At 43.4% G+C, this 14,252-nt stretch overlaps 2 protein-coding genes across 9 annotated transcripts in view; one reads left to right on the forward strand and one right to left on the reverse strand.

Moving 5' to 3' along the window:
• The first annotated feature begins 614 nt into the window (after positions 1 to 614).
• Positions 615 to 3,028, forward strand: KLF2 (KLF transcription factor 2). The gene is made up of 3 exons (XM_068164928.1): positions 615 to 728; positions 863 to 1,754; positions 2,144 to 3,028. The coding sequence occupies exons 1-3, from the start codon at positions 654 to 656 to the stop codon at positions 2,317 to 2,319; spliced, it is 1,143 nt and encodes a 380-aa protein (XP_068021029.1). The 5' UTR covers positions 615 to 653; the 3' UTR covers positions 2,320 to 3,028.
• Positions 3,029 to 4,182: 1,154 nt separating this feature from the next.
• The window catches only part of EPS15L1 (epidermal growth factor receptor pathway substrate 15 like 1), a 48,393-nt gene continuing 38,323 nt past the window's right edge, over positions 4,183 to 14,252 (reverse strand). For 2 of the 8 annotated variants that reach the window (XM_068164918.1, XM_068164916.1), the window contains 2 exons: positions 13,936 to 14,056; positions 4,185 to 5,866 (listed from right to left, as the gene is read on the reverse strand). In XM_068164918.1, coding sequence (XP_068021019.1) covers positions 5,739 to 5,866; positions 13,936 to 14,056 — 249 coding nt within the window. In that variant the 3' untranslated portion in view covers positions 4,185 to 5,738. Of the gene's footprint in view, positions 5,867 to 8,760; positions 14,057 to 14,252 lie in introns of those variants that run through there. The other 6 variants (XM_068164920.1, XM_068164923.1, XM_068164917.1 and 3 more) reach the window with 5 other exon arrangements.

Raw genomic sequence — 14,252 nt, forward strand, 5'->3', positions numbered from 1 at the left:
AGCAGGTCTCTCTTGGTGTCTGTCAGCACATGGTCTCCTCATATCAGGAAGGGTCCCTCAGTATTCCATCATGTCATGGACAGTCCCCGGAAACACCAGGGCAGGGAGGGATCCCTGTGTTCCCCATCCAGCATTAAGTCCCTCATGGTGTCTCGCAGCACATGGTTCCCTCATGTCCTGACATTGTCCCTCAGTATCCTCAAGACTGAGACCCTCTCCTGTGTCCTTTCACACCTCAGCATCCCCAGGGAAGGCAGAGATCTCTCAGTGTCCCCTCAGCTCACGAGGGTCCTTCGGTGTGCCTGGGGCAGGGACACCTCAGTTTCCCCTCGGCGAAGGACTCCTCTCCACGGCTGACCCCCGGCCCCGCGCCGAGGGGACAGCAGTGAGGGGTAGGGGGTCCCGCTGGCCGTGCCAGCCCCAACCCAGCTCCCCTCCTCTCCGCTCCGCCCTGCTCAGGCTGGGACCGCCGCCGCCGCGTCCTTTTATACCGGGGCTAAATTTAGGCTGCGCCCGAGCCGCTGCCTGGCGCCCGCCCCGTCCGGGACGCGTTTCCTTCGCTCCCTGCAATTGGCTTGAGGGAGCCCGCGCCCGGGTTATAAGGTGGGGAGGGCTGCTCGCGGCGCCGTCCCGCTGTCCCGCCCGGCCGTACCATGGCGCTGAGCGACACGATCCTGCCCTCCTTCGCCACCTTCGCCAGCCCTTGCCGGGAGAAAACCCTCCACGAAGTGAGTCTCGATCCCCCTCCCGCCGCCGCGGCTCATTTCACGGGTGGGCGGCAGTGCCGCCGTCCCGCTTCTCTCTAATCCCAGCCCTCCCCCAGCCAGCACCTCTAACCTTCTCCCGTTTCTTTCTACCCCAGAGGTGGAAGTGTGACCAGGAGGCCAAGACCCCCGCCGGTTCCTGGGGTGGCCTCTCGCCACGCAAGGAAGATGAAGATCTCAACAACGTGCTGGATTTTATCCTTTCCATGGGCAGTGATGGCTATGGCCAGGGCACGGCCGGTGGGGACTATCCCCCTGCCCAAGGGGAGACTGGCAGCTTTTACCAGACCAACCCGTCCCCGGGATGCTACAATGCCCCAGAGCAAGGCAGCCCCCCACCCTACAATGCCAGCATCATACCAGAGATGATCCGCTCCGAGATGGACTCCAACTACTGCCCTCCCGGCAACATCCATGGGCGATTCTTTGTGACACCCAGCTTTGGGGGCCCGCAGTTCATTGACAATGTTAAGCCCGAGCCTGACATGGACAATTATGGGCCTGTCCTGGGTCTAGTGCCCCAGGTTTGCCCAAAGATCAAGCAAGAGGGCAGTGCAACCTGCATGATGGCCTATGAGCAGCCCCGTGTGGCCAGCTCTCCCCAGATCCCCGGGGCAGAGACACCCCCGCTGAGCCCTGACGATCTCATGGTGAATGACTGCCACACGCAGATGATGTGCCCCTCATCCATGTCCTTCCAGCAAAGCTACCACCCAGCCTCCAGCTACCACCACCCACAGACCCATCTCCAGTACCAGAACACCTCCCAGTTTGGGCTTTTCGAGGACAGCCTGCCCTTACAACCTTCTGCTCCCAGAGGCATGCTCACCCCTCCTTCGTCCCCGCTGGAGCTACTGGACTCCAAACCAAAAAGAGGACGCCGGTCCTGGCCGCGGAAGAGGACGGCCACTCACACATGCACCTACGCCGGTTGTGGGAAGACCTACACCAAGAGTTCGCACCTGAAGGCCCACCTCAGGACACACACAGGTAAATAGAGCTGGTTGCCTTCACCCAGAGAGATGCTGCTGGCCCATTGCAATAGCCCGTGCAAACCCATTTGCAGCCTGAGCTTTAACCTTGTGATCTCCTAAACTCCAGGAGTATTCATGGCTGAGCTATGACAAGTGGTCAGATCTAGAATGTCTTTTTCCTGGGCATATGGAGGTCAAGGCTTTTCTAAGCACTTCTAATGCCCTTTCTCAAAAGGTAGAGGTAGTAAGGGAATTGCTAGAGCAGTCTTGTTTGGCTTAAAAGCACTTTGGATGTTGTTGTAGAAGGGCTTGGTAGCAAGTAAAAGGATCCACAGAGATAGATGGGGGAGGCTGCCTGTCTGGGAGTGCCGCGTTGAGTCACACTCGCTCTGCTTTCTCCACCAGGTGAGAAGCCCTACCACTGCAACTGGGAAGGCTGCGGCTGGAAGTTTGCTCGCTCTGACGAGCTCACCCGTCACTATCGCAAGCACACTGGGCACAGGCCCTTCCAATGCCACCTCTGTGACAGGGCATTCTCCAGGTCAGACCACCTGGCACTGCACATGAAGAGGCACATGTAGCGTGAGAGACACTGACCTGCCAACAGTGGACATATTATTAAACTGCTCAGGTGCAGAAGTGATAAAAACTTGTAGCTGGTACTACGTAGGAAGGCACCGATGCTCTCGTGATAGAAGCTGAGGAGGATTTGACACAAGGAGACTTAGCCAGCCATCTCCTGCAGAGAATCTAATGTGACTCTATCAGTGAACCTCCCTGTCTTGGGTGGGAGGAACAGGGGTTATTTATGCAGCTTCTGTGAAGGGTAAATTCCATACATCTTGTATAGAAGGAGCTGTAAATATGTTTTTTCCTGATTCTAATCGCCCAGTCCTAAGCTTTACAAGACAATGTTTGTATGGAAACTGCCTGAAGTTGACCCTAGAAGAGATAAAATGAATGTTTCTGTGGCTAATGATGTTATTTTAGATCTCAGTTGAAGGCATGGCTAAGAGAACACTCCGATGTTAGACTGTTTGTTTCACAGGTGCAATAATATTCTTGTCTGCCATGATCTACACTATAAGTACAGGGCTTGAGGTCTTGTAAGAAAATAACCTATTTTACTGTAATTTTTTATATATTGTAAATAATTTTATACAGTGAGAAATATTGTATATGTAAATAGAAGACAAATGGGTATTTTGCCTATTTCTGGTTTTATAAAAATGTAATTTTTTCAATGTTTGAAAACATGACATCTTTTTAATAAAATAAGTTTTAAATTGCTGGTAGTTCCTTCATTTTCCTGTGAGAGCTCCCTGGTGCTTTTCTTGCCCTGATGGCTGGGACCAACAACAACCTGGTTGTGTTTTAAATTATCAACGACTGCAAGAAGACACTTAAAAGCCTGAGCTCTGGATTTTTCTGAGGTACATCACAGAGCTCATCCTTCACCTTGGTGGTAAACAAGGTACAACATGGTGTTTTATCACAAAATCAAGGAGGAAGGTAGATCATATTCAAAACACACTTCCTAAAAACGGTTAAGTAAGCACCACTGTAATTTCAGTCTCATTTTTCTAGTTTATGCTGGACTATTTTAATAGCATCCTTAATGTTTTCCAGATGCAGTTACAGTTTTGCCAGCACCGTGTGGGTTTTTACTATAAATTTAAACACTGCGTTTTTGTAATTACGGAGGCTTATTTTAAGGCATTCTCGTCCATAAATTATCCCTGCTCTCAAGAGCTCAGTGCAGGGTTCCAATAGAACAGTAGTGGAATTCAACCATCAGTTCACAACACAGGTGAAAACACCTTCATAACTCATTCCACCCAAAACTTAAATTCACTGATTAATTTGTAATCCCACCTCGACTTCAGTAGTAAAGAACAATATTAACTATTTCAGAGGAAAATAAGAGCAAGGAATCCAGAACGCTGGTCTGAAATCAGCTGGCTACTGCAACGGCTGTAGCAGTGGATTGGTGTAACAAGTCCAGCGGAGTCCCTCCAAAAACCTTAGCACAGCTGTAAATGAGAGCACAAGTCCAAGTGATACATTGCTGCAATTACCCTGATGAGGACCCTCTGGTTTTACAGCCACGGTTTAGTGGTGAGCCCTAATACCTCCGGCACAAAAATCACTGTTAATTAACTATGCAGGGTCAGCCTCACATCGAAGCATTTTTCTGTAACATCTGAACACTTGGAACGTGATTGCGATCAAGATTTTCTGAATTATTTTTTTCTGACTTTCCAAGTTGGAATACCCAGGAATTAAGTCAATAGGTTTACATTTAAAGTAACTACAAATATAATTATTCTTCTGTGAAAGCAAAGGCTGCAGCTGTTCATGTGGAACAGACATATTTTGGGCTCCTGATCACTGACATGGAAGAATGAGTTCCACATCTCAGTTTTATAGCTCCTTCAAAGTGAAATGCAAGGGAGATTTAACACTTCTCCATTAAAAACAAGACTCATTTATTTGCTGGGGAAAAAAAATTGCATAATTTAATTCCAGAAAGTGAAGATGACTTAAAGATGTTCTAAAATTAGTACATTCATTGTTGCAACAGTTCTAGGTATTTCCTTCCCTTTCACCATAGCAGAAGTTCATATTTCAACCTTTCTTTTGGTGTTAAGTACCTCAAGAACACGCTGTTTGAAATGAGGCCTTATCCTGTGCAGTCACCTGGCTTTCCCTTGCTCTTTCTGAGGCACTGGCCATGGTTTTAGTTGTTCCCAGGTTTCAGTGGTATTGTGCAATCTCAAACTACTCCTTCTTTTGTAATGTAAGGACACAGCAGTGACCCCTCACTGTGGTGGGTACAGCCACCAGGTACTGCACAGGACCACAGTTGCCCCTAGGAAGTGCTCCAGAAGGGCTCTCCATCAGTAGGGGTGAGCTTAGAAGCACTGCAACACGCTTGTCTGGCTCTGCTCATCCCCAGCTCTCTCTCTGTTAGAGAATACTGGGCTTGATGGCTCTTCCTCTGCCCCCCTTTTGTGTCCTCCCAAATGATGGAGGTGGAAGATGGCTACAGCTGGTGAACCAGCACAGAGCATCTGAATGCTGCAGGGTGCCTGCAAGCAAGGAGATGTTACTCCATTCACCAACCCCCAAAAAACCTTTGTGCATCTCCTCTGTAGTACTCACCACAACGGGTTCTCCTTCTCCCTCCTACAGTACCTCTGCATGGGACCATCCAAGCTTCCCATTGCTCCTGTGAATGGTCTAGCAGAGGTCATAAACCTCTGCTCCTTCTACTCCTGTTCACTAGAACATCTTCAGATAAGACACTTGTTTATCTGCATGGTATCAAACAGCGCCCAGATCAGGACAAATAGTGGAGACATGCTCTGCTGTGCATTGATCACTATGTAAAGATGAGGAGGTTGAGTCCTCTCAGCTTTTAGTTGTGCCTCGACTGAAAATAGGGCCAAGTCATCTTCATCCATAAATATAACAACATATAAACACAGGCCTTTGCAAGTGAGGAGGGATGGGGAGAAAAAAAAACGTAAACTTCTAATAAAAGCTCCTGACCAAATCGATGTTATTTAAGGGAGGGCACATAGGATAATTTCTGTGTGGTCTTTACAGGAAACAGCAGGTTCTTGAATCACAAGATAATCTTGTAGCAGAAAGAGATGCTGATCTCATTCTTCGCACATTCTATTACGAGTAATTGCCAGCTTCTCTCTTGCCTTTTTTTCCTCTCAATTGATTTAAATTTGTATACCCTAAAATGCATCTATGTGATCCCACCAATCTTCCAATCCTCTTCCAGCAGGAAATCACTAACACTCTGTAATGTCTTCTCTGTAAGACCTTCTAATAAGAGATCACCACCAGGTCATCATCTTTTAAGTAATTTTATTCTAAGTAACCCAAAAGACCCAGCTCACCTTGTTCAGGGATGGGAGATTTCAGTCTGTGAGTCCTTGGTTACTCACAGCTGTTTCCAAACTGCCTGAAAACATCAGCTCTCTCAAACTTTGGTCCTCAGTCCACAAGAAGTGCCAAAAAAAGTTTGTCCATTCTTCAAATTATAGGATAGTGTGGTTCTGTGGTTTTCTGTGGTAGAAGCTCTGTGGTTTCTGAAGTTATTTTGTGCACCTATAACACAGAGTAGCTGTTAGGCTTTTTCCTAAACTGAATTTTCAAAGCCAGAATCCCAATCTCCAGTAATTTCTTTTGCTATATTTAAATATAACAACCCTAACAAAGTCATGTAGCCATTGCTATGGTAACTGGTAGTGTTGGGAGGAAACACATAGAGGAAAATTCAATCCCAACCCCATGTAATGTAATAGGGAGAGAGCTATCCCTGTTGCTAACGTCTGAAACACACACTCAGTGGCCACTACAAACCTTGGAATTCCTGTGTGTCTTTGAAGCAGCCATCCTCAGCTAGAGCTGTAACAGGTCCCACCTGCCTGGGACTCATCCTGCATGCCAAGAGCTGAATGGTTTGAACTCCTGAAACCCACCTGCAGCTGCCCCTCTCTGCCAGGCTGAGGCACACCTCCATTCAAGAAAGTGCTTCCCATAGACTTGGGGGTGAAACAATAGGTTTACAAGCCAACCAACAGTAACCTAAAGCATGCAGCCATGCACGGTTCACAGGCACTGGAGATAACTGGCTCAACTTATTGATTCCCAGAGACTCCTTAAAGCTCTGTGTTCTTGATCCCAACCAACCAATTCCCTATCACTTAGGCTGACAGTGGGAACAGCCTCTGCCACAAACAGTATTCTTAAATGGAAGTGCATAGAGGAGGCAGAGATGTGTCTTGGTGAGGCAGAAAATATATTTGATTTAATCTTTTAAGGCCTGTCTTATCAGCCAGAATTATTGCATCTTATAATATTTTATGTAGACAAGGGGGAGAGGGAGGGGGGAAAGGTCATATAATGAAGATGTACTAACGTTACCAAAAATCACCTTTCCAAACCCAAGGAGAGCAGAAGCATCAAAGTTTTCATTTAGTCTTTAAACATGCTTCAAATATAACCCCTTTTAACAAATGAAAAAGATTCTGCCCTTTGTAGTGACCATAAAGCCAAGCAACACAGAAACTGCAGCTGAACTTACCTATTACCAGTTGGTAATTAGATACAATAGCCATTTAAGTAACTTTTACTTTGGTTTCTTGCACTTACAGCTCTGACCACTCTGGAGTTCTGAGTTTCATTATGGCAGTAGGAATACCTGGAGTATCACACTGGACATCCTCCATGAGATTTAATATATTAGGTAAGAAGCGACCAAGCCTGAGACTTAAACCCAAACAGAAAAATCCTCTAATTCCTACAACCACTGTCTTTACAGCCTGTGCAGGATGACAGTTTAAGTGGGTTTTGATATGAACGATTTTATAGAATCATAAAATTGTTTCAGATCATTAAATCCAACCATCAACTGAATGTCACCCTGGCCACTAAACCACATCCCCAAGTACCATATCCACTGGCTTCTTGAACACCTCCAAGGGTGGTGACTCCACCACCTCCCTGGGCAGCCTGGTCCAGTGCCTGACCCCTCTTGCAGTAAAAAGATTTTTCATAATATCCAGCCTAAACCTCCCCTGTTGCAACTTGAGGCCAATTTCTGTCATAATGTTACTTGATAAAAGGGAGAAAAGACTGTTTGCCATGTCACTGCAACCTCCTTTTAGTTATATCACAAGCACTTGCCAAACAAGGGCTACAGGATGCCTGGGTGCCCTTCCTGTGGGCACAAGGGACAGGCAGGGAGAGCACAGAGGGCTTTGTTCTTCTGTACAGTTTCCTTTTGAAAAGCTGTGATTGAGGACAATGTTTATGGGATGTTAAACAGAAGAAATATGTTTGCAGCTGGCAAAGAACATTAGGAGAATTTATCAATAGGGAAGGTCATAGTGTCTGGAAGACATGCTGCATCAGCACCAATAAAGAGTTTTAACTGCAATCATTAAATGAAAAAAATGCTAACCAGACAGGAGGGAAAAGGTATTCTGGGTGACTAGACTGACAGTCATGTACACCAGACACGAGATTCAGCCTTTTTCTCCCTGTAGTACCTCCCGAGGAAAGATATGACTGATTACATAGATGCGGATGGCAACAAAGGCACCAGCTTAGGCTTCCACAGCACAAGGTCATCTTGGGTTGTCTTTAGGCAGTCATACAACAAATGCAAATTTACTTCTGAGGATTAACAGCCAGGCTCATATCTTTGAGCACCTTTATGTCGGAGTTCCCACTTCTCAATGTTTCTCTTTCCAATGAAGGGCCTGTTGGCCTCTATGCAATGCCTGGTACAGGGAGTCCCTTTGGATTAGGCACAGACACTGCAGGTGAGGCAAGTATGTGGGAAGGCATAAGGACAAGAACATTATGCATGTCAGACTCCAAAAACTCAACCACGAGCAAAACAGGGAACAGTGGCCCATGTTGTAAGTGGAGGTGGGCAGCACACGCTGAGAGGAGCTGAGTAAGAAGTTGTGCCTGCCTGTGACATGCTAGACTCAAATCCTGCCTTCAAAATGTAAACACACTAAGAATATTGCTGAAGAGCAACTTCAAGAGAAACCTGCGTTAGCAATCTGTCCTCAGCCATGCCAATGCAGAGCCAAACAGACAAGAGAATAATGAGTCGAAGTGAATAATGTTGGAGACTATGATAGTGAGGTGTGTTTTTCCAGCAAGCTGCAAGGGCTTGTCTCTGGTGATCTCTCCAACCCCTCCCAGTATAAATTGCCTGGATGTTTAGCATTGCGGCACACAAATTGTTCTGGAAAGGGTGCGGCACTGGATTTTCTGACTGGTCGGTGCAGACCAAACAGGGCTGGGACAAGGGAGAAGGGGAGTGACCAGAGGGAAAACAGTGCACAGAGGGCACCAGGCAAGAGAAGAAAAGATCTGAATGCAGAGAATCAAGCAGTTGTTCTAAGCAGGTTTCATGAAAATTCAGGATTCATGTGAAATTATGGACACAAAACCAAGAAAGATTGCCGAAGTCTCATAGCTCCAAAAAGTAACTTTTCATTTATTATATTAAACAATAACATTTATCTTATTATATTAAACAATAAACACATGAGATGGGTTAAAATACTTTTCGATTTGTTATGATATTTGAAAGATAAATATAGCTACAATAATGTACATATTTGGAGATATTAGTCAAATTTAAGTCAACACTGCAGTTTCCACTTTGTGTTTCCACCTCTTTTAGGTCAGAGTAAAGAATGCGACGTTAAAAGGGACACCAGAAGAGCTCTCTGTACTTGTAACAGCAGAAGGAGCTAGAGTCACTAGGAGTTTTCTTTTTGGAGTTAAACTGAAAGGGGCAGGCAGAAGCTGGAAAGATAATTCCATTTTATAACAAATTAGCCTTTATTTATAAAACTTTCAAGTAAAAAGAGCAGTCTATAAACTGAGACAACAGGTGTATCAATGAGTTATCATTAACAGATTTACTCTAAAAATAAATCTTTTATAATTCTGCCATACTCCAAGCAAAATGCTAAGGAAAGGTGTTTGTGGAGAAGACTACAGACAGGCAATGGCTGACACACAACAAAAACTGAGCTGTTCCACTGGTGTAGGGAGGAGATATTGGGACCAGATCATTATTAGCACAGATCAATTACCTTGAACAGTTTCCAACTCTAAATAAGGATTAAGCAGAAATCAAATTTCTGAGAGGAAGGAATAAAACACAGAAGAAGGAAGAAGAAAAAGTCTCACACAAGGGAAAAACAACAATTCTATTTGGACCAAAATTCCTTAGGCCTTAGTTCTACAGAACAAATACTCTTCTCAATGGAGAAACACTAAAGAAGAAATAGTAACCCCAAAAGGATTATAAGAAGAATCCAAGAAAAGTGCATTATCATTGAGCATAAGATGACAAAATAATTTCTACACAATTTCACAAATGGGGATTAGGGAAAAAAAATAGTTACAGTCAGACACAGCTTGGAATTTCTTACACTTTGAGAGTACGTTACAGGAAAAATCCAGCAAGGACTGATGAAGCTCCTCCAAGGGCAGAGATTCATGAGGAAAAGTTTCCCAATATAAAAGTATTTCATACAGCATTACTGCAGAAGTCCTACTTTTATGAGCATCTGCTCTCCTTGCAGAATGACTGGTATGCTTCACAAGAAGACTATGAGAATATAACCAAGGGAAACCACTCAAGGCAAACGCAGACATACTGGTCTATAGAGGACAAGGTGGGTAACTCAATACCTGTGTCCTATGTGCAGTTTGTGTGCACAGGTTCATGTGGATAATTGTCTGTCTATCCTGTTTTACTTGCTGTGTGCAACTCACCCTTTTCTGTGAGTCATTCCAGCAGTGCTGATGCTCTGCACAAAACACACATGTCCCACTATGAAAGGCTACTCAACTCTTTGTGATTGCTCACTGCACCAGAGTCCAGCAATTTTGTCTGAATAGGAATTAGAATTACATCCATTCTTCCCTCAAAGTCAAGAATGTGACAGACAGTCCTTCCTCCTGAAGGAAAAGCTTAGGTGGAAATGGAAGAAAAAGAGAGCTGAAATCCAGATGACAATTATGTGCAGCCTAGAGAAATATAATGGAGCCAGAGAAACATGTTTCCCACCTTAGCCTGTGACTGGATGGAAGGGGCAGGGGTATATGGGAAAAGCTCCTTGAAAAGAATTTGGGGGGGGAGGGGGGAGTGAAACTAGAAGCAAATGTAGGAGAAAAATCATTGCCTCAGCCTAGAGAAAAAAAGCAGGTATCATACTGCATGACTATCACCTGCAAGAAGATCAGAAATCGAACCCACTTCAAAAACTCAAGGAGAATGTGAAATCACATTGGGTGCAGATGACACCTACTTTCTTCCAGGCTTCCCTCTCACACTTAGTACAGCCAGTGAACACAGATTTTCATGACAATGAAAGTAATCCAGAAACAAATGTATCAGAAGTAGCAATTTTGCCTTTGTTTTCTTTCACCAGAACTTTGAAATTCTAAGAGCCACAATCTAATCAGCTTTTGGGTAAATATCCATTTCTGTAGTCACCTGTTTAGAGAATACATACACATGAGCTTTAATATATAGAATATATCTGCACATTCCACATATTGTCTGTATATACAGATCTTATGTACAGCACAAGGTACTCTAGACTAGGAGAGTGTGTGGACATGTATGGTACATACACACACCATTATTATATCAGACAATACTCTACATATATACACACATAGACACAGATCATATGGCTCTCATAATGCACACTCCTTATGCATTGTGTATACTCACATTTTGCATACCTTGCACTGTACACATTTTCTCTGTCTACATAGCAACACTTAGCGCTTTAAATTTCACTGTTCTGGAGGAAGAAGGTTGACATCTTGGGGTGGAAGGTTTGCCTTAGAAGGACAAGTGCAGGTATGGTACAAAATATGGAGTTAGAAGAGAAGGTGGATAATCTCCCTTTTTATAGGGAAAACTGTCGTTAATAGATGGGGAGAAATCACATCTAAGTTTTCTTCTACTGCGGTGCCAACAATTTTGACTCAAATGTTTCAGTAAACCGAAGGTTACTAAATCTAATACGCTGCATAGAGGACATCTCAGTTTGCTTGATCTTCTGTTACTGTCCAAGCAAACATGAAGAATGAGTCAATAAGGAAACAGGAAAATGAGCAATTAGTTCTAACACTGTATGGAATGCTCCATCAATTCACATTTCTGGCTTCCTGCTGGATATCTCAAAAACACCAACCCCTTGCCTTAGAAGCATGATAAATTACAGCATTTCAGAGCACTGACAAAGCAGCAAGTTATGGTACATAACTCAGAAAATGAGTCAGGATGCTTAGCTCATCCACCCCATCCCACTGGAGTGACATCATCCAAGGAGTAGCCCAGAAGTGGTTTTCCTTTCTAAAATGGCACTACATATGAAAGGGGTTTATTGGAGTAGGAGAGACGCCACAAAGATTCTGGCCCAAATGAAAATAAACTGGAGAAGCCTAGACACGGATAGAATGTGTTTAACTTCACTGAGAATCCTGCAGCCAGTCCGTTTTGAAAACTGTTCTTCCACAGCAAAAGTTTTATCTCACATGAGCTAGAGACAGATCCAAGTTTGCTCTCAGAGACTTCAAGTCCTGTATTTTAGAGACAAAAATTACCACAATGGGAAGGGATTTCAAATCAGGTTCTGTAAAATCAGAAATATTTTCTACTGCATTCTAAAGAGGTCATTAAAAGAGGGTCTTAAAGATCATCTGTGATTGGCTGTCATACTAGAATGCATCTTCTCCACTTCTGCAGAGAAAGAAAGATCCACATTGCTTGTCTCTGAAGAGCACTCAGGCAATTGTGGCTGTAAAACTGCATTTTGAGATCTGGGGCTTCACTTTTGTCCTGTGTATTGCTGCAGTTGTAAGTGGATGCAGGGGGGAAGGTCGGGGGTGTATGCATAGACACAGACACATGCTTACCCATACACCTACTCACAACAGCCTGAGACAACAAATTCCACATCTTAGCTGCATTGTAGAGCTTAAAACTACTGAGGAGATTAAAATGATCCAATCTGATTCTCATCCCTGTGTAAGGAAAGCATCCAGAGTAAGGCAATTACAACAGAACAGGGAAGACTATTTTCACTCAGTGAACAGGCAATATCATTGGATAACAAAAAATAAAAGTAAGGAAAGCAAGGACATAAAAAATACAAATGCATGAAAGATGATGGTGAAATACCACATTATCAAGAAAAAAGTGAAAATGTTTAAGATCAGGGCTGCATCAGTAAAAACTCAGACTTCAGCGTTCCTACAGAGCAAGGACAGGAAAGCAGATATATTAAGAACACTTAAAAACTGTTGTGATAGATGCCTACTCTACTCAGACATAAAAGTTTTACAATTCTTGTCCTCAGAAAAGGCATTTTTTTAGTAAGCAAGTAATTCAGACTCCTCATATGGACTTATTGCATATATAACATGCAAAACACTCTGTATTACCCTTACCAGGTGGAAGCACTGAGTTCTACAGGTGTATATAAAACCTGCTCCTGCTTGGACTCACTACCTCAAGCCATACTTTAAAGCCACTGCAGCCTACCAGTATTTCTGTAAGTCACACATGAACATGTATTTGGCAAATGAAATCTGCTTCAACTTGGCCTTATTTCAGCTAAATTATGTTTGATTTGTAAGCACACAATAAAAGACAAGTGGAATTAAGGAAACAGAGGTAGGGACTGTCACATGCAGTCAGCTGGGTAACACAAATAACATGGTCTATGTTCTGGTGGCTGGCGCTAAAGAGGGTAAAACGAGTTGTAGGGATGAACAAGCGTAGTAAGTTTTCCACTGCTAGATTTTAGAGGAAAGCAGCACTCAAACCTATATCACTGTAATCAGATTTGCAAGACTTTACCTAATGAATTAATTGCCAAATGATTTGCCCAATTTACTATAACTGAATTAAATCCCTCTTGGACATCATCAGAATTGTTAAAAATAAAGTTAAAATTAGAACTCCTCATTTGCAGAGACTTCAAATTCCTACTGTTTTGTGCTGTTCACTACGTTTGCATCGATCACCTATAAACCGCCAGACTCTTCTGCAAAAGCCACACCTCCTGGGCGAAAAGGAACCATCTAATAATTAATTTACGCTGAAGGCTTTGTCACAGATGATGCAGATGATGTACTGATTAGCATACCGTGAACTATTAAATGAATGCAACATGTAATTCCATAAACATTCTATTTTTATGACATTTTCTTTGAAATTCAAACTGCAGCCTCAGAAACCCCAATAGAATTCGGGTAATAAAAAGCCAGGTTCACAAGCTGCACTTTCCTATATGCAACACTGTCTTCCAGATAAAGAAATTTGCTTTCAGTATCTTAGGATCATATGTTAAATTTCTTACAAGCAGTAAATTGTATCCAGAACACATAACACAGCTTATACAGTGTTTCCTGCATACTATGCACTTGGAAAGCCACACAGAGCCTAGTTTGACGTAACCAGCCAGTCTTGTTTAGAGTTGAAGGTGACTAAAATTATTTTCACGACATAACCCAAGAATTTAGTATTTTTATAAAAGTCATGTTTAAAGGTTTCACTTGGACAGGGTGGAGTCAAAGAACCTCTACTTAAGAGTTTGGCATATCAGCCTTACTGAGTGCAATAGCCAACTCAAGGTCTTCTTGTTCTTGTCTCCGCAACCGAGCTAGTCTTTCTTGCTCTGCTTTTTCACTCTCACGCTTTGCCCACGCCAGCTGCTGCTCTTCATTTCCAAACTAAAAAATGAAAATGAAAAATAAATTAATAAATTTACCAAATAGCTTAGAAGAAACTATGTGAAAAATATAATGAATCAGATTTAGTAAATATATGACTCAAGTGTAGCAAGTTGTCCTAGGGTAGTTCTTCTAGATTAAAATAAAAATTCACTCACTGATTTCCTCACTTCATCCTTTATTTCCTTATTTTTTT

Source organism: Melanerpes formicivorus, unplaced genomic scaffold (genome assembly GCF_026170545.1).
Source record: "Melanerpes formicivorus ecotype bairdi unplaced genomic scaffold, bMelFor1.0.p_v2 SCAF_83, whole genome shotgun sequence".
NCBI lineage: Eukaryota > Metazoa > Chordata > Aves > Piciformes > Picidae > Melanerpes > Melanerpes formicivorus.